Source organism: Diabrotica virgifera, chromosome 3 (genome assembly GCF_917563875.1).
Source record: "Diabrotica virgifera virgifera chromosome 3, PGI_DIABVI_V3a".
Classification (NCBI taxonomy): Eukaryota; Metazoa; Arthropoda; class Insecta; order Coleoptera; family Chrysomelidae; genus Diabrotica; species Diabrotica virgifera.
The window spans coordinates 118,406,603-118,427,780 of record NC_065445.1 but is presented as its reverse complement, the minus strand read 5'-3'; the positions used below and the strand labels follow the sequence as shown (position 1 = coordinate 118,427,780).

Here is a 21,178-nt window from a genome sequence, read left to right as displayed (position 1 = left end):
GAATGTGTTAGATTTTTTCACCTTTTTTTATTTTTTGCTTTTTAGTTGATTTTTTTATTTATAATATTTTTAATTTTACTCACTCGTAACTAAAGAAAAGCGTTTCTTAAAAAAATTGTTTTCGTGTTTTTTTATTTTTTACTTTTTAGTCTTACACTTTTCAAACATTACAATATATCGTTGTTTATTAAAATATGTATAAAAGATGTGATGTACAAACATGAAAAGTAGTCGGAATCGGCAAAAAATTTGAAACTGTATTGTTTATTTATGAAGCATACCGTAAACAATTAATGTAAAAAGTATAATTATGTATAGTTCATATAATTAGCTATAATCTGTAAAAGTTTCAAGTTTCTTCATTGTAAAAAACAAGAGAATTTAAGCATTTTCCGTTAAAATCGTTTTTTTTTATTTAAACAATTAATAAAAATAAAACAAATTTATTGACTATTCGTGTATTGTTCTCGAGAATGTATAAAATTAATACGCCAAAACGAACTCTAATGTTAATTGTAGCACAAAACGTATCTACCGGTGGTTTTTCCAAAACTACGAAAAACCTACGAATTTTTTTAATTCGAGTCTTGGTTGAAGTTTTGGTTCGTATCGTATTGAAGTTTCACACGAATAAGCGCCAATTTTTATATAAACAAATACATGAGCGTTCAAAATTTGAAACTTTATTGTTTATTTATGAAGCATAACGTAAACAATTAACGTAAAAAGTGAAATTATGTATAGTTCATATAATTCGCTACAATCTGTAAAAGTTTCAAGTTCCTTCATTGTAAAAAACAAGAGAATTTATGCATTATCCGTTAAAATCGTTTTTTTATTTAAACAATTAATACACATAAAAAAAATTATTGACTATTCGTGTATTGTTCCCGCGAATGCATATGTCTGCAAATTTTTAGTCATTTGCATTGAAGAAAAGGCAGTCAAATTAACGTCCAAAGATTTCACCCAAACGATTGAACTAAAGAAAAGCGTTTAATTAATTAATACGCCAAAACGAAATCTAATGTTAATTGTAGCACAAAAGTCTCTACCGGTGGTTTCTCTAAGGCACATCAAAGAAACATGAAACGTAAATTACGTTTCATGGAAATAAACCACTGCTAAACAAATATATGTCCGGCCATTTATGAAACTCTCCGAAAATAAAAATGTGTCATGAACATGAATCACACTCGTTTCATTGGTAGGCGGACTTTGAGATTTGTTTAGTAGTGTTTTCTTTTCATGAAACATGTTTTTCGTTTCATGCTTCATGTTTTTTGTTTCATGTTTCTTTGGTGTGCGGCTTGCCTAAGACTACGATAAAACCACGAATTTTTTGAATTCGAGTTTTGGTTGAAGTTTTGTTTCGTATCGTATTGAAGTTTGACACGAATAAGGGCCGATTTCTATATAAACAAATATATGAGCATTCAAATTTGAAACTTTATTGTTTATTTATGAAGCATAACGTAAACAATTAACGTAAGAAGTGAAATTATGTATAGTTCATATCATTAGTAGACCAGGACTGATCTGTAAAAATACCGTGTATTTTTGGATGTGAGAGGTGGCATTCGGATTTTTGCAGATAAAGTTAGGTGACACCTTCAGTAATAATAATTGACTTATGCTCCTTCTCAAATATGCCCGGAACATTAATAAAAAAATTAAAATATTTAAAAATTTCGAAAAATATCGATTTTTTCTGCTTTCTTTGCTTATAACTTTAAAACGGTTCGTTTTGGAACAAATTCGTAGAGAAATAAAATAAAGATAATTGAATTTTGTATGATATATGACTGGTCAAAAATGCCTTAAGGTATTACCTTTTCTGCAATATAGCAATAAATACAAAATAAGGGGGAAAAATACGCCTGTTGTTATTCAATGTTTTTAACCACTTTCGTAGCACTTAGAACCTTAGTAATTTGCTTAGAAAATTCATATAACTTACTTAAATGGTCTACCAAATTTCATTAAAATCGACCTAATAGATTTTGCATAATAAATTTGCAATGTAAATGTTTTTAAAAAAGTTCAAATTTTTTAAAATCTCTTTTGAACAAAAAGTAGACCATTTAGAAGTTGGCTAATTTTTTTACATATAAAGAGGTGCTTTACCTATCTAATACACTTAACAGAATTAAAATCGGATTATTTAGGGGGCCTCAGCAATGTATTAAAATTATAAACAATTTTTTGACTTATTATTTTGTTTATATGTTTTTGACTTTTATATGAGATGTATACCGCCAGAAAAACGGAAAAGAGGAAGGCCACCGACCTCCTGGAAACAAGGAATTACAAAAGCCATGTCAGAAAGAAATCTTCAAGAAAGAGACTGGCTAGATCGACAGGCTTGGCGATTGGGTACCGGAAGGTGTAGAACGCTATAGAACCGGTTATATAATATATATACTTTTATATAATAAAAAAATTAATTTTTAGCAATGCAAATAATTAAAACCGGTATAATTTGACTTAAACTTTCAAATTCTGTCAGAAGAATTGCTATTTTATTTTTAATCAAAAGTTATTCTCGTTCAAAAATTGCAATTTTTCGATTTTTTGAATGTTCCACCACGTTTATCTCGAAAACTATGCATCCTACGAAAAAACTTGTAAGAACATTTTTTGCTTAGAATTACCCAACAAATACAAAAAAATGTTTTATTTTGCGAAAAATCGATGTTATATAGTTCCTCAAGTTCTCTGTTTATAACAATCTTATCGACATCCGGATCAACTGTTACCCAAAAAATTCGTGTTCTACGGGTCAAAATACATAAAAAAACTTGGGTAAGTCCATCTAAATAAAGGAGCCCGTAGGACTCCCTTCTGGACACAGCACCAATTTATTTATAAGCCAAAAAATTGTTTATAACTTTAAAACATTGCTGAGGCTGCTTAAATAATCCGATTTCAATTCTGTAAAGTGCATTAGATAGGTGGAGTGCTTCTTTATATGTAAAAAAATTGACAAATCTTTGTATGTTCTAGTTTTTGTTGTGCAAGATTTTAAAAAATTTTAATTTTTTAAAAAAAGTTTTTTTTATGGCATAGACTTGGGTGTCATTTAGCCAGTCACAACTTTTTTTGTTTTCTGTTCATACATAAGGAAGGCAATGAGGTCCTTAGAGTTCCATAGCAAACTCTTCTACAGCTCTCTACTCAGTTCAAAAGCTGGCCGCTATGGACTGTCCAAGTTGCTCACCACATTTTCCATTATGTATCTTCTTCTTCTTCTTTTTTTTAGATTGCAAAAAAAGTTTAGATTGCAAAATTATTATGCAAAATCTAGTAAGTCAATTTTAATGAAATTTGGTGGACGGTTTTAGCACATTACAAAAATTTTCTAAGCGAATTAGGAAGGTTCCAAGTGTAACCTAAGTGATAGAAAAACATTGAATTAAGACAGGCTTGTTTTGCCCCTTATTTTATATTTATTGCTATTTTGCAGCAAGAGTGTTAAATTAAGACATTTTTAACCAATCGCATATGATAGAAAATTTAATTATCTTTGTTTTATTCCTATACGACTTTGTTCCAAAGTGAATCGTTTTAAAGTTATAAGCAAAGAAAGTAGAAAAAAACGAAATTTTTTGAAATTTTTAAATATTTTATTTTTTTTTATTAATGTTCCGGGCATATTTGAAAAGGAGAATAAGTCAATTATTATTAATGAAGTTATCACCTAACTTTATCCGCAAAAATCTGAATGCCACCTCTCACATTCACCTAAAAACAGATCCTGTCTGGTCTATAGCTACAATCCGTAAAAGTTTCAAGTTTCTACATTGTAAAAAACAAGAGAATTTAAGCATTTTCCATTAAAATCTTTTTTTTATTTAAACAATTAATAAACATAAAAAATTTTTATTGACTATTCGTGTATTGTTCCCGCGAATGCATATGTCTGCAAATTTTCATTCATTTGTATTGAAGAAAAGGCAGTCAAATTAACCACTAAAAATTTGACGCAAACTATTGAACTAAAGAAAAGCGTTTAAAAATAATGTAATATCCACATAAGAAGAATGGGGGAGACACGTGAGGTCAAAATAGTTAAGATATGAATCATCAATCGGTAGAAGAAGTATCGGACGACCGCACAAAAGATTGAGTGACAACCTTCCATAGAGGTATCAATCAGCCAATGAACAAGCAGGATTGCTTTTAAAGAGGAAGAGGAAGAAGAAGAATATGAATGAATAAATTGGTGTTACCTGTTTATATTTAAAAGCATTATATTCCTCTCCAAACAGGATATTTTGTTTAATGGAAGACGGAAACAGCCATGGGTCCTGAGAGGCGTAACTCATCCTGCCTCTGGTATTAACGGTACCCTCATCTTCAGGATAATCTCTTAGTATCACTTTGATTAAAGAACTTTTTCCGCAACCTAATTGTCCAGTTACGATGTTCAAACCTTTTACTAGTTCCAGTGAAATATCTTTTAAAACAATTTTTTCTTGAAATTTTAATGAAACACACTTCAAGCTAACGTAAGGGTCACTATCAGGTATATCTTCAACTTCGGGCAACTCTTCAAGTTCAAGAACATTTGAGATTCTTTTTAAAGATGCTGATAATTCTCCAATTTTAGTAAACCCTATCGAAAAGTCCTTTGCTACTGTCACCCTAAGAGCACCAAATATTTTCATGATGTAGTAGATATCTTCTGCACTCATATCGTTGTGTATCCATATGTAGATCATTAGTACAGAATAAAGAGAGAATCTTGCGACTAAACTGCTGGTAATTCCAAGAGACATCTTTGAATATGTGGCTTTAAGTAAAGTTTTCAATTCCTGGCTAAAACATAAATGGTGTGTATTTCACTCTAATATAATCACTAAATAAACTTTAAAATAAAACATATCGAAGGCGAATAAATATTTAGTCATCATCACACTGCCTGTAATATCCAACGTTAAACTTGGCGTTCCTAAATCTTCTCCACTACGTCTGATTTTTTGCCATGTACATCTAGCTTCTATGTTGGTGTGTTTTCCGTGTATTTTTGTTTTGATTGGGTTGGACGTTCGGTCATGTTGTAGGTGTTTGTCACCTCTTCAGGATGTGGTTTGCTTTTTTGGTTATTGGCACTGGGTTCGTTGAGTATCACTGGTAGTGTCGATGTATTTGTGCTGGATTTAATGGTGTGTTTGCAAAGGAGGCCGTCTTCAGAGCTTGGTAAGAGGAGAAAGGACCTGGTTGCTGAAACGGTGCTTTTCAGAAAATTTTTTGTTAGTAATGAGTTTGACTGAATTTTGCTACTTTAAAATATGCTAGGTAATTATGACTTGATGATTAATATCTGCTCTACACGCGTTGAAAGCAGACTGTATACTCCCTATGGACAGGTATAGTTGTGCATTGAGATTGGAAAATATATCGTGATACATTTTCTTCGTCATAAGTCAACACAGGGAGCACACATTGATCAAAAACTTTCCTTGTTGGATATCGTATATGTATCTGTAAATCGCTATATTTCTGTATATATTTATTTTTTTAAGAATTCAGCATTTGAAGATAATTTTTTCTACACAGAGTGATTATTCCGTTATACATTTTCTATATTTTCTCCGTAGTAAGAACCTTATGCAAATACAAAATATTCATCACTAGTATAGGTACCTAATAATAAGATGATGTTCAGCTTATGTTCAAAATGTACCTATATTTAATACTTACTATCGTGCTTCACCAATTTTATCTACGAAAACCTGCTCCCACGTATACATTTTAATAGTTTTTATTGTTGATAAGCTCTCTTGCATTCTTTGTAATCTTTCGTCTGTTCTTCTCGCCATTTTTAAACGAAGATTTCTGACGATTCTCGATATCCAAGCTACAAATTTTAAATATTATTGATAGTATTAAAAAATTTAGGAGAGAAACGGAGAAGAGGAAAGGAGTAGATGGCAACTGGCAATCGAAAAAGGTGATACATTTTAATAATATATCATAATAGTATTAGTATTATCACAACGAATATGAGTCTATATTCGTTGGTATTAACCAGGGCACATTTTTGACACCTATCTGCACGGTAAAGAAGTGTCAAACCGTCCTTGATAACAAACAATGTTCTGACCGAGTACGAATGATATAACTCTAATACAGCGACATACTGTCTCGCATGATGGGTTAAGATGTAAAATGACATAAGAAAATAGCTTCAGGACCATACCAAATATTTTGAATGATGAGAAAATTTAGGATGAGAAAACTAACAGAAATATACAAAGAATGGAATGGAAATAAACCTAAGATAATATCTGTTCTTTCCTCTTCTTCGCTTATGTTATCTTCTAACAGTGTCTTTCGAGCTGTTTTCCCGATGAAAGATTTCTGTGATCCAGTATCTAACAGTGCTTGAAACGTTTCTCCGTTTGTGAACGTCAGTGAACAATGCGGTCTGTTGTCAAAATTGGTTGTCTGATTACGGCAAGATGTGACAGAGGACCTTAATTCTGGTTTGGGTTCGAGATGCCTCTGAGTGTCTCGACCATTGTGTCGTTTCCCGCATTGGGGCAACTGCAATCTCTGTGTGAGATATTTAATGTTCCGCATCTACTGCAGAAAAGTATCGACGTTGAACGGCATGTATTACGGTTGTGGCCCCTCTTTCCACATTTCCAGCAGCATGTTCGTCTATCGACGTTGAATAGTTTGTTTCTTGATGTTTCCTGGGACATTCTATTAAAACGGGAGCTTCTTCTTTGTGAAGTGTTGTCTACCTCTATTTTACTTATGCTACTTTGAATCGTTTCGTATTCTTCAGTCTGGCTTATAAGGTCTTTGACAGACGTGACATCCTTTTCCTTGATGTATAATTTGTAATTTGGGTGCATGTTTTTGTAAATTCGTTTTAATTCTTGTGTTTTGTCCATTTTGCTGTACCTTCTGATTAACGTTTGAAGCTCTAATAGAAAATCTTTAAACCGTTCGTTTGTTTTCTACGTTCTCGTTCTGATTTGGTCTTCCAAATCGTCTAACCAGTTTGCTGATTTAAAAGCCAAGTTAAAATCCTTCGTAAAATTGTTCCAGTTTTCCCAGGTGTCGACGTTGTTTCGGAACCATAGTATCGCTTTTCCCCTAAATACTTCTGGTAGTGCTTTCAATAAAGCATCGTCTCGAATCCGGTAACAGCTTTTTAGTTCGTAAACCCCCCCCCCAATTCTGTGGGGTCTTTGGATCCGTCAAAATGTAAGCCCCATTTTCCGTTTGTGTATCGTCTGTTTTAGGATCCTCAGTTTCGATATTGGTAACTGTGCCGGTGTTTTTTAAGCGTAAGTGTAAGACCATTCTTGATCGAAGATCGTCTAATTTACCTGTCGTATCTATGTTAAATTCTGCCAAAACATTGCTTAATTCCTCTTTCTTTAATTTATATACCCAGCCTACCGTCTCATCCGCTATTTCTAAGCCTAACGTACCTTCTGATTCCGCCATATTTATAATATATTTGTTTAAATGTCTTAAAACCTGTTAAAATAAATACTCGGGCGCCAATGTAACGAGGTCGTTGCGTTGTTGCTCCAGGTAACTAAATCAATCGAAGAAAAGAGTTCGCTATTTAAGACATTTTTATTTGAAATCAAAACATACAAAAGATAAGATCATTAATCTTAATTACTCGTTAATTTCGTTAATAAAATATGTTTATAATCTACGCATCGAGCTTTCTGTTCGGACCGATGTGACGATATGTTGTACATGAATGAATGATTTTGACGATCGCGTGTAATAGGAATTGCTTTTATTAATACGACATGAATGTATAAGGAAAGGGAAGAAAGGGAATCTCGCTCAGCTCGCCAGATGAAAAGACATATTAGGGATATACGATCACCGCTCGTATAAGGATAGGTAAGAGGAAAACTGTTTGATTCGCTCAGCTCGCCAAAACGACAGCGGAAAATGTCGGGAACTACTACCTACATAAACTCACCTCTTATACCTCGCTGTTGTTTATTATTCTTCGATCAACGCTCCAAGAATAATAATCAACTAGGCTTTTCGATCCGACTTTTATATCGTCCAAGACGGTACAAAAACACGTTTTACTTAATTCATTGGCGTACTCTAGAGGATAAAATTATATTATCGTCACAAGACAACTGAATACCTAACAATGGAGAATAGTATTCTATATAATAAAAAAACGTTTAATTGCGATGAGTGGTTCCTGAGATACAACCGAACAAAGTTGACCGGCATAGAATAGTATTCTCCGTTGTCAGTTGGCTTTAGGTTTATTTCCATTCCATTCTTTGTATATTTCTGTTAGTTTTCTCATCCTAAATTTTCTCATCATTCATTACAATGTCAAAATATTTAGTATGGTCCTGAAGCTATTTTTTTATGTTATTTTACATCTTAACCCATCACCAGAGACAGTATGTCGCTGTATTAGAATACAGAAATAAAACAGCTGGAAATAGACGAAGGTAAAGAAATCAAAGGAACAAGACAAGCACAAGTATTTAGGTTTTATAATATATAACAAAGGAACAACTGAAGAAGATATAAAAAATATACTAGGACAAACAAGAGACTGTATACGAAAACTGAACTCGGTACTGTGGGCAGGGCCGTAATTCTAACAACGTCAATGATCGATTATAACCTGTTTCACCTACACCATTATAAAAAATGTTGTCTCAAAATCTCTCCATAAAGTCACCTAATTTTCTTTGCTTTCAAACCACAAAGCAGCTCCATCTTTATGATGGCTTCTTATAATTTCTTTGCAGTCTTCGAAGTTCTGTTGCATATTTTGAAATTTGGTTTTTAGGACTTTATGAAAGGTACCGGATGTCGTTTTCTCATATCCCCGCCAAATTGAATTCTGCTCTCATTAGAGCTGTATACAATTACTTCCCGACGGTCTCCTCCTTTTTGATATTTTCCTATCTCCTTCAATTTTTCTTCCATTTTTTCCATATCGAATTTTAACGCATTTTCGATCAATTCCCTGTATCTTCTCAGCAGTCTGGTTTACCACTTCCTGCATTTTCTCTAAATAAACTTTCATACCTTCATATTTTCCAACTCCCAAGGAACTCACTCACCCAACGAACTTCGTTGGGAAGCACTGAAGTCCTCATACCAATTTGAAAGACGTTCCTCGAAAGTGACTCTAAAACCTCTCAATCCAACAGGCTGGGCTGGAAGATTTGATGCAGTCAAAATATTGAAACACAGATTTTGCGATGTTTTGAAGTGCCTTTCAAGTCTAGTTCTGACAAGTAATAAAAGAAATGAAAGAGACGAAGCAACACAACTCAAAAAAAGAAACTAGAATCATTCGTTTTGTTATTAGTTGTGCAAAATAAAATCCTTGAAATCTTCAACATAGTCTCGAAAACACTGCAATCAAAATCTTTGGACCTTTTAACAGCTTACAATTGACTTGAAGAGAGCCTCTTAAAAACTAACTGAAATGAGAGGACAATTTTTGAAACCTTCTTTAAAGAGGCTTCAAATATGTGTCAACGTTGGAGAATACCAGTAGGGTTCGCTCCAAAAATAATGCAGAAGACGAAAAACCATTTCAATGAACTGTGCGAAGATGAAATACTTCAAGATACTAAGTCATGCTTTAGAAAAACCGTGTTTTACTCAATGATCGACACATTATGCCATCAGCTAGAGACTAGCTTTCAAGGAATGAAAGCAATGAACTTCGTAAAACGTTTTCCAGATAAGAGATGGGGGGTTTACTCCACCCCGTTCCGCTACGTGGTAAAACCCCTAGACTCCCCGGTAGGGAGCCCCCAGATCACGTTTGCCCCGGGGTCTCCAACATTGTAGTTACGGCCCTGACTGTGGGATCAGAGCATCAGTATAAAAACAAAAACAAGAATATATAACACCATGACAAGAAGTATCCTGATATTGATGTGAAAATTGGATAATAAATAAGAAAACCAAAAACAAAATAAGAGCAACCGAGATGAAATTAATAACAAGAAGCTACAGAGTAACAAGAAGAGATATAATAAATAACCTAGAGATTAAGAAAAGAATGGAAATGAACTCAAATATAAATAGACTACATAGACCAGAAGAGATTAACCTGGTGCGAAGGAAGAGCGGACAAAAAACGTTGGATAAACAGAATAAGAGAGTGGAGCCCGATAAGAAGAAGAAAAAGAGGCAAATCCAGAACATCTTTCAGAGATGAAGTGGACGAAGCAATGGAAAGAAGAAATCTCCAGGAAAGGGACAGTCAAAACAGAAAGAACTGGAGGGAACGTCTAAGTGAAGGAATATAGTGAAAACTGTGAAAATCCTTAGTATGTTATATGACATGAATGAAAAATATTATTTTAAAATAAATAGCTTACCTTGCACTGGTATTAGAGCCAACAGCATAAATACTCCTACAAGGCACGCGCTTCCAGTATGTAGATATATTAAAATACAAATAACAATCGTTTGTATAATAGAAATCCAAACATCGTTGAACATCCATATAGACTGTTCTAATTGTTGAATATCTTTAGTGATAATTGTGACGATATTTCCTGTCAAAATTTAAATTAAATTTCTAACATCGAATTAAAACAACTTCTATGTCATAGGTATAATATAAAAATCCTAAAAAATCCCAATGGATTGTATAAAATGTGTTCAGAGCGACCGTTTTCGGATCTATCAGTTCATTATCAGTGAACTCATATACTTGCTAACTAGCCCCAGATTTAAACAATGGTTGTAATTATAATTCAATATACATTCTAATGTGTTGAAATTGAGAAGGCTTAATGCCGATGTTAGAAGATAACCTCTGGGAACATGGTGAAACCCTAAAAGAAAGCTTTAACAACCATCTTGGTCAAGAATGTCTGCCAAGTGACCTGGCAGCCTTCTCAATTCGTTAAGCCTTCTCAATTCCAACACATTAGAATATGAGTTCACTGATGATGGACTGATAGGTCCGAAAACGTTCTTTCTGAACACATTTTATACAATCCATTCGAATTTTTTAGGATTTTTATATTATACCTAGTGTGACCAACTCCAATTTAGTCGAATTCGGGACAAGACTGAAAAAACTACCTAAAATCCGGGACTTTTCAATGAAAATCGGGCCATTTTTTTAAAATACATATAAAACTTTAATATCATAATTTTATTGATTATTTAACATTTTTATGTTGACAAAATGTTTTTGATGGAATGGGTTGTAATGATAATTACATTTTTGATAGTTTTTGAGGTTTCGACTTCCAATCCGGAAATCGTTCTCAAAAAACGAAAAATTAGAAAATCAACTAATAGTGTTGGATTTTCATGTAAATTCAACCTTGGGTTAAAATATAATTATCATTATTTGATATTCATGTTTTTAAATCGTCTTTTCAGAAGACGATAATAATTAAAATACAGAAACCGGAAAAGTCCAGAGCTTGAGTTTTCGTAGAAATCGTAGAACTATAATATACGACGATATAAAATAATGCATGCATTTTGGATGTGGTATTAGTATAACAGTCTAGAAATTGTAGACTTTTTTTCGTCCCACCAATTCAATTTAATGTGAATTCTTAGAAGAATGATGTATTAAAAATTTCAAAATGGAATTTTACCGAAACGTTGAAAATTCGGATGGCCCGGAAGCCTTGTCCGGGACGCCGGGACACGACTTCGTAATTCGGGCCATGTCCCGGATTTTTCGGGCTAGTTGGTCACACTAATTATACCTATTACATAGAAGTTGTTTTGCTTCGATGTTAGAATTTTTAACTATGTGGTATACAGCCAACCCAGGGAACTATCCTTTTTTAGTTTAGTTTAAATTAAATCATTAAAACAATATAAAACAAAAATAAATAAAAAATGAAATACATTAACGTGGCGCGTTTAACAAAACTCTTAACATTTTAGAAACAGTTCAAAATATTCTATTAAAAATAATTTTTAAAAAAGAAAACTGCATCCAACAAAAAAATTATATGAAGAATCCGAGATATTTAGTGTTAAATCCCTCTACATCTACAACTGTGTTTTAAATGTTTATATAAAATCAAAAAAATTTAAATTTCAAAGCAACCGATTAACTCGATCAGTAACAAATATGGATATTAGTATTCAGCAGTTCAAAAAATCAGTAACACAAAGATCCCTAATGTTCTTTGGACCTAAATTTTATAACATAATTCCTATACATATCAAACAAGAACCTAAATTATTTAAATTTAAAAAATACATAAAAACCTATCTAAAAACCCACTTACAATTATTTTTGGACGCAATGTCTTAATGTATGAACGACAGCATAATCAGAGTAAAATTTGGGTGTATATTGGTATTATAATTAACAAAGTATTCAGCAGCTAAAGAGGTTTACCGTCCGTCTTGTTCTGTTGCATTATCTCTTCGATAGTTAGGTATGTTACTTCTTAGTTCCAACCTTAATACTACTTTTATGTACAATTGATACAGTTTCGATTGACATAGTACAGTGCAAAACAGGCAACTCTTGCCTAGGCATGGTGCTGAGTCAGTCGATACTAATAATAATATAGGATCTAAATGTAAAATGTTGTACACACATATTTTTGAATAAATTTGAATTTGAATTAAATTTTATAAATATATTAAACCTTTTCCTAAAACTGAGAACGAGTAAAGTACCCCGCACAAACCTTATGAAAATTAGGTACCAGTGGATTTCGTTCATACTTTGGGAAAATACTCTTTGAAGCATCCTCATAAAAAGTTCTCATGGGCACAACTCAATCGTATGAAGGATTTTCAAGATATTGAGGCACAAACTCGGAAAATTATAAGATTTACTGGGTATTCCAATTCCCTGAATTACTGGTTATCTGGCAACATGTAGAAGTTTGGATCAAGGAAAAGTACTAGTAGTCTAGGATTTTTTCCTGGCTATCCAATGGCGACCTTTACTTTGACCTTGACCTTCAACAGACGCCATCTTCTAGAGTTTCGAGGGTTTTCGGCATTAAATTGATATAAACAGATTACTCATGGATTTTTGGGATCGCTAAACACGAATATGCCATCAGAATTGACCTCTGGAGGACGTGGTGGCCAGGGACACTGCCAGGGACGTCATCTTCTAGAGTTTCGATGGTTTTCGGCATTTAATTGATGCAAATGAATTACTGGAGAGTTTTTTGAGGTCGCTAAACACGAATATGCCACCAGAACGACTCCCGCAGCACCTGGTTTCCATGGTCAATGAAAGGCGTTCCTGGAATTTCGAGGGTCTTTGGTACTACATTAATGCAAACGAATTAGTTATAGGTTTTTGGGGTTGCTAAACACGAATACGTGATCAGCACAGACACAGGAGCACCTGGTGTTTAAGACAGGTTATCTTCTGGAGTTTCGGAGGAATCAAATGGATTACTCTTAGGTTTTTAACTCCAGAAGATAACCTGTCTTAGGCACCAGGTGCTCCTGAGTCTGTGCTAATCACGTATTCGTGTTGAGCAACCCCAAAAACCTATAACCAGAAACCTATAACCAAAGATCATCCAAACTCCAGGAGCGCCTTTCATTGACCTTGGAAACCAGGTGCTCCGGGAGTCGGTTCTGGTGGCATATTCGTGTTTAGCGACTTTAAAAAACCCTCCAGTAATTCAATTGCATGAATTAAATGCCGAAAACCATCGAAACTCTAGAAGATGACGTCCCTTACAGTGGCCCTGGACACCACGTCCTCCGGAGGTCAATTCTGATGGCATATTCGTGTTTAGCGGTCCCAAAAACCCATGAGTAATCTGTTTATATCAATTTAATGCCGAAAACCTTCGAAACTCTAGAAGATGACGTCCGTTGAAGGTCAAGGTCAAAGTAAAGGTCGCCAATGGATAGCCAGGAAAAAATCCTAAACTACTAGTACTTTTCCTTGATCCAAACTTCTACATGTTGCCAGATAACCACTAACTCAGGGAATTGGAATACCCAGTAAATCTTATAATGTTCCGAGTTTGTGCCTCTATATCTTGAAAATCCTTCAAAAGATTGAGTTGTGCCCATGAGAACTTTTTATCAGGATGCTTCAAAGAGTATTTTCCCAAAGTATGAACGAAATCCACTGGGACCTAATTTTAATAAGGTTTGTGCGGGTATATACTTTGTCATCATCATCAAACTGAAAACTTCTTTTAAGAAGTTTTTCTTGTTTTTTTATTTCTTTTCATAAGCTTTCTTACATAGCTGAGAGTATTCCCCAGAATCTCTCTAGCCACTCCAGGATTTTAGTCAACCTTCAGGTTTCCCCGCCTTTTTCTTACTGGGGCAAACCAGATCTGAAATTTATACATAATAGGTACTTTACTTACGAACCTTTCTTTTAAATACCAGCAGCTTATTTATTTCTAGAGTTCAGGCATTACTGCTATATAAGCAAGAAGAAAATACTCAACACGAAGTATACGAAATACTTAATGCTCAACATACTCAATACGAAGCATTGCAATGACAAAGGTCCACTTAGAGTCCTGCAAAGTCGAGAAAAAAGGCCATAACAAGCTGATACATACAATTAAGCAAAGCCTACTACTAAAGTCGATTCGCTAATCTGAGACACAACTATCTAGTGACGTTGGTAATTTATTTTTTGGGAAGTTAGGTTGCTAGACATGACTGGAAATTACTACAAACCAAAAATACGTGCTCATAGCCAACAGTAAACAGACATAAATAACATTAACCTTACGCCAATCAATAATTGTTTATTTACACCATTATAATGTATTGATAACAAACGAGAAAATTATTTATTGTACAAAATAAAAATATTTTGTAGAAATAAATTCCACAAAATTTTATGAGTTTAGTATACACTCCCACTATTTCCAATAATTCTTCATTTTCTAATGAAAGATTAAGTTGATTTGAGCAGTTAATAGTGTGAGGTAGGAATTTTTGTAGTATGTTTCCTATTCCGAATGTGTCAAAATGAATCTCGGCTAAGCGAATTCAGTATACTACTACTACTACTACTACTACTATCGGTTTACAGCGTTCTCCGACGCCTTCCGACCCCTAATCGCCATTCTTCTCTGGTTAGGCATAGACCTGGAGGGATTTCTCTTTCCTCTAGTTCTTTTTCAATTATCTCCCTCCAGCTTCTTCTTGGCCTTCCTCTTTTCCTTCTTCCTTGTGGTGTCCACGTTAAAATATGTTTAGGGATCCTGTCATCTGGCATATTTTCATTGGATTGTCATCATTTCTCGTATTCTCTCATTTGGTATCCGATCTCTTCTTGATTTTCCTGCTGCTCTTTTCCAGAAGTCCATTTCTGTTAGGTACTAGTAACATTTTCTCTCTTCTTTGTTTCAGTGGCCAAACTTCACTGACATAAGTGGTTATACTTTTAAAATTTAATATGGTATTGTGTATGAGCTGTTTGTTCGCTTTAAATATTGTTTGGTCCCACAGAATACCATTCATCATGCATATGGCTTTTCTACCCTGTATGTTTCTGTCTTTTATAGCAGCATCGAGTGTATCATCACAGTATTTAAGTTCTACCCATCGTCTAATGGACTGGTTTGTTACTCCAATACACAAGGCTTCAGTTTGCTTAATGTTGACTTCGAGACCCCATTTTTTATATTCTTCTATTAGCTTCCGCGTCATGTAACTCAAGTTGTCATGATCCTGAGCAATCAGAATTTGGTCATCAGCGAAACATAAAGTGTATAATGTTGTCTCGTCATTGAGAAGGATTCCCTTGCCATTACATGTTCTTTTCCACAGCTTGAGTGCTTGCTCCAGATAAATTTTGCTCCATAATAAATACAGCAGCCCTGCTTCAATTCTTTCGTGACCTTAAATCCCTCAGACATCCCTAAGTCCAGTTTGCAGTCTTTCCATTATACAGACCTTGGACTGTTTTGATAAGACCATGTTTAATGTTGGTTTGCTGTAGGGTTGACCATAGTTTGCTGAGGATCACACTGTCATATGCTTTTTATAAGTCTACGTACACCAGGTGAACTTCTTTATTGATGGCTGTTTTTTTCTCAATAACTTGCGTAATAGAGTACAGGTGGTCTACTGTGGACCGCCCAGCTCTAAAGCCAGCTCGCTCCTCTGCTTCGTAATCTCTATGGTCATTTTCTATTTTGTTCTTAATAAGTTACCCATGCATCCTACTTATTGTGCTGTTTGCCGCAATTCCTCTATAATTTTCAAACTGATCCTTGCTGCCTTTTTTGTGGATGGTTGACATGATAATTTCCATTCTTGTGGTAATTTGGCACCATTTAAGCAGTGTTGGAAGAGTTTTATTAGCTGTTCCGGGAGTTTGTCTGTACCGACTTTCACTAATTGTGCAGGGATGTCACCAGGAACAGGGAATTTTCCATTTTTCAGGGATTTGGTTATTTCTTCCATCTCTGATTTACCTATTTGTAATGGTGATGAATTTATATCTATAACTAGTTTTACCTTAGTATTGCCTGTAAGCAAAGCCATTGGGAACAATAATTATCTAATAGCTTATAATAAGAAGACATATGGGGAAGAGGCTATCAACTGGTGATGAGGGAATTTCAAAAGTAGGTACTAGTTCGCAAATACTGTTGACCACAGACCAAGAGCTGGAGATTAAACGCAACTCTTTCCGACTTGTCAAGACAGTTGGAGTGTAGATCCACCAATAGAAGACGTATCTCTTCAGCCTGGAAAAACCTGGAAGTTGCGAAACGTTTAAAAAACGGAAAAGCAACCGGTCCCGACGGAGTTACAAAGTAACACCCGAAGTTAAGGTTAGCTACTCAGGACAAAATTTTATATTAAATAAAATGAACAAATTTCTGAAGAAACAAGAATTCCTGGAAATTTGAGAAGTTTTACGGCTAGTGTTAATATTTACCAAAACCAAGGAAACCGGAACTAGTTCCAAACGCTTTTCGACCACTATCGCAACGCTATATATTTTCTTAATGCTATTGCAACGTATTCAAGTACTTGGTGAAGAATACGCTAAAAGAATACTTGGAATGCCGAAACTATCAAAAAATCAGTATCGTGCATACTAATAATGGTAGACATTCACAATGATTTCAATCCATCAGGGATACTGCCAGGGTCAGTAATAGGTTTAGTTCTATGTAACATTTGGTATGACGCTATTCTCACCATGGGGAAGTCTAGACAATAGATTTTGGAGGCGATTTGGGACTAGTAATAACAGCTGATAATGAGTAACTTATGTTTACGTATAACAAACGAAACACTGTGAGAAATAAATCACTGGCTAAAGTAGAATGGCCTGAAGTTGGCACCCGAGAGTAGAACCCAGAGAAGCGACCACGCAATAATAGTAGAACCTATGTAACAACACCGATAAGGGGCAGTGAAGATAATTAAGAAGAAAGAAACAGGGGACATAGGTTTCAGAAATTGGAGTGGAAAGTTTAGAATTAAACTGTCCAGGCTGAATATGACACATATGACGTGATAGACGATTCATCACAACATTAATTGGTCCAGAGAGTTTTCAGTAGGTAAAAGTGACAGGACCATCTCGTGATAGAACTTTTAAGAGATTGGAGTAATTTTATGATTTTCTCCGGGTTGATTAAAAGAAAGCATATTCGTGTTCTGCGATCTTAAAAATCCCCCGAGTAACAAACAAAGTTGGACTCATTGTTATCATTTTTTTCATCGAGTTATAATTTTTTGAACTTTGAATACTTAAAAATGCACTTCAAATGCAAAAATGAAGTTTTTGATTCCTTCATGATCAGTTACGGTCACAAAGTTTGTAGAGATTATTACGAATTTAATGCCCAAAACCGCATTCAAATCCAGCTTACTTTACAGAAAATCGATAATGTAGTGCTTCATTTCCTAGACGATATTGTGTACCTTCCTTCCAGTGTACAAACCCATGGCTTAAAATTTTAGAGGCAGAAAAAATCAAAACTTTTATCAAAACGTGTTAAATAGAAATGATGCTGCTCACTGATGTTACGTTGGTCGTTGGTTATGTATTATAATAGACTTCCTACTTTTGCATTGATCTAATAATAAATCGCTTGGAAACGATTGCATTCTTCTTCTTTGAGTACCGTGCCCAAATTATAGGCGTGGGTAACTTCCTTGACAATTTGCCGATACTGTTTTCGATCTTGCGTGGCATGTACCTAACAATTCATCCGCTGATAAGCCAGCCTATTGACGAAGGTCTCGGAGCCATGAATATTTCTTCTTACTAATTCTTCTTTTCCCCTCGATCTTTCCGTTGAGTATTAACTGCAGTATCCAGTATCTGCTATGGGCCATTCCACGAACATACGCCTGTTTTGGATTACTTCGACAACGAATATTTTACTGTGCAAAATAAGAAGAACGAAAGTAAATTGCAAATTACATTGTTGTTTATTGGAATAATTATTAGCGCCATTTACTTTCGTACTTCTTATGTTGCACAGTAAAATATTCGTTGTCGAAGTAATCCAAAACAGGCGTATGTTCGTGGAATGGCCCATACAGTGCCGGATTAACCATTAGGCGGACTAGGCGGCCGCTTAGGGCCCGGGCACTTGATGGGGCCTGCATCCCACTCAAATGCATTAATTAATATTGAATTATTAAAGCAATAATTAAAAAAAATAAAATGTTAAAAAAATCAAATAGGGATAACTGAGACAAAAAAAAGAGAATGGTTAATTTATGATTTCCAATCAAACTAAGTTTTTTACTTTGTCTTCAGTCAAAAATCAGGAAAATACAACCGACTTCAAGACAAATTAAGCAGTTATCTTCAAAGGCATTTTTATATTCCATGTTCTAATCATTCCCTCAATTTGATAATCAATTTTGCAAGCAAATTTTGATTAGAAGCTGGTAATTATTTTGATATGGTACGTTTTTTTTTCAATTTTTATCCACCGATGGGCCTTATAATAGTCCATTCACTCACGGTAAAATACTGCAAGACCTCCGGATTTTAAAGAACCTTTGGATTTGAAAGAAGAGCTTGAATTGACATTTGGTATAAGCATAGCTAACGTCAAAGAAAAAAGTGATATTGTGCCGATGTGTGTTTTTGCTCTAAGGTTGAATCCACCCCTTCTCGGGGGTGAAAAAATATACCGTCAAAATACGTCCGGAAGCGGATAAACTGACCAATTCTAAGCAACTTTTGTTCAATAAAGTTTTTTTATCAAGTTAATACATGCCGAGTTATTTGCAAGTGAATATGTTCATTTTTCAACAAAAAATAACACCTTTTTAGACGGTTTTCGCAAATAACTCAAAAAGTAAGTGTTTTATCGAAAAAAAAAAGTGAAAAAATGGTGTGCAGTCTGTGGACCCAGTACAAGCAGAGTTATAGCTAATGAAAAGTAGGTTCTTATTCGTCAAACTCCAAATCGAATATTTCAACGTAAAATAATCAAAAAATGAAGCACTTTTCATGGAAAACTCATCATAACTGGTTTGAATATTTAAAGAAAGCATTATTCTTGTTTTTTTTTAGTTTCTATCATAAAAAGTAAGCAAGATACGCTCAGAATAAAGTTGATCCCATTTTTTGGATAAAAAAACTGGTGAAAATACCCCCTAATTAGCATCCCAAATGAAATTTATGCTTACCACTTCACAAGCTGCTTTACTTATGTATTGTTTATATGCTCTGTAAGTTTTATCGGTATAAAGTGCTTATTTATAAAAAGGCTGTAATAGAAAGGGCTTGAACAAGTCACTAATCACGAGTGTATGCAATTTTTTTTATTTAGCTTAATGGCTCGACAACTATTGCGCATTGGCATGATACAGTGAGATTTTTCCAATCAGGTACCTAGTGTAATGAGTAGTGTGTGTTGAGTAAATGTCTTGTTACTTAGCAAAGTCGACATCATTGTTTTTGCAAAGAGGCGCTAATTGTATCCGAACGTCTGCGGTCCCTCCGGTGAATACCGATCCCACAAGGATAAAAACTATATGAAAAATTCTCTACCCAGGGTATGCAAATTTTGAACAGTCATATCTTAACCAATTTTTATCTTCCAAAAAAGCAAAAATCTAAAATATTCAGAAAAGTAAAACCTACATATTTTTACTCTGTAAGATTTTTGGTATCACTAATAATTGTTAAGTTATTTTGAAAAAAAAATATATTTTTTCTTTCAAAATTTCAAAAAATTTATTTTACTTTAAATCCCATAATAAAATTTTCAAGATTTTTTCGCCAAAAAAGGAATCAACATTATTTAAGCTTTACTTGCTTAATTTTGATACTTGAAACTTGTTAAAAAAAAAACAAAAATAAAACTTTTTTAACACTTTAAAAAAGTTGTTTTCACCGAAAAGTGTATTTTTTGGTTATTTCGTTGAAATATTTGATTTGGAATTTGTCGAATGAGAATCTACTTTACATTAGCTCCAGCTCTGCTTATACTGGATCTACATATTTCACACATACACCATTTTTTTAAATTTTGTATATGCTATATTTTTCCTAAGAATTTTTTTCGATAAAATACTTAATTTTGGAGCTATTTGCGAAAAACCGTCTAAAAACGTGTTTTTTTTGTATTTATAAAAAATGAATATATTCACTCGCAAATAACTCAAAAAGTATTGATTTAGTAAAAAAACTCTATAGAACAAAAGTTACTTAGAATTAATCAGTTTATCCATTTCCGCACTCATTTTGAATGTATGTTTTTTCACCCCCGAAGAGGTTGCACTCATACCCAGGGCAAAATCACATATCGACAGAATATCCCTTTTTTTCTTTGGCATATTAGCTATGGACTATTAATGAAAAGTTGTTGCGAAATGTCGGTTAAAAGACTTGTATACTATATTATAGATGGTCAGCTAGAGTTAAAGAAAAATATTATATAGGAAAATGAATAAGTAGAGATTAAATAGCCCTTTTAACCATTATGTGATACAAAATTTTAGAACGTTTTAGTGCTGCTAGTAAACATTAAAAGGTCCAAGTATAAATTTATCAGATACAGTTATTTTACTTAAATCTTCAGCAAAGTAACTAAAGTAAAAAAAGAAAAATGATCTTTTTTACATTGTCGTAATTTATTTTTGGAGTAACTACTTCCCAAAACAACATAAATATCTGTAAATTTGTTTTAAGTAAATGGTCGCTATAAAGGGACCGCCTACTTCTTATGGCCGCCTAGGGCCCCATGAT

General features: G+C 33.9%; 1 protein-coding gene across 2 annotated transcripts in view; it reads right to left on the bottom strand.

Moving 5' to 3' along the window:
- LOC114336536 (probable multidrug resistance-associated protein lethal(2)03659) overlaps positions 1 to 21,178 on the bottom strand; it is a 78,537-nt gene that overhangs the window by 46,373 nt on the left and 10,986 nt on the right. For both annotated transcript variants that reach the window (XM_028286909.2, XM_028286910.2), the window contains 3 exons: positions 10,371 to 10,550; positions 5,707 to 5,863; positions 4,233 to 4,821 (listed from right to left, as the gene is read on the bottom strand). In XM_028286909.2, the coding sequence (XP_028142710.1) occupies positions 4,233 to 4,821; positions 5,707 to 5,863; positions 10,371 to 10,550 (926 nt within the window). The remainder of the gene's footprint in view (positions 1 to 4,232; positions 4,822 to 5,706; positions 5,864 to 10,370; positions 10,551 to 21,178) is intronic.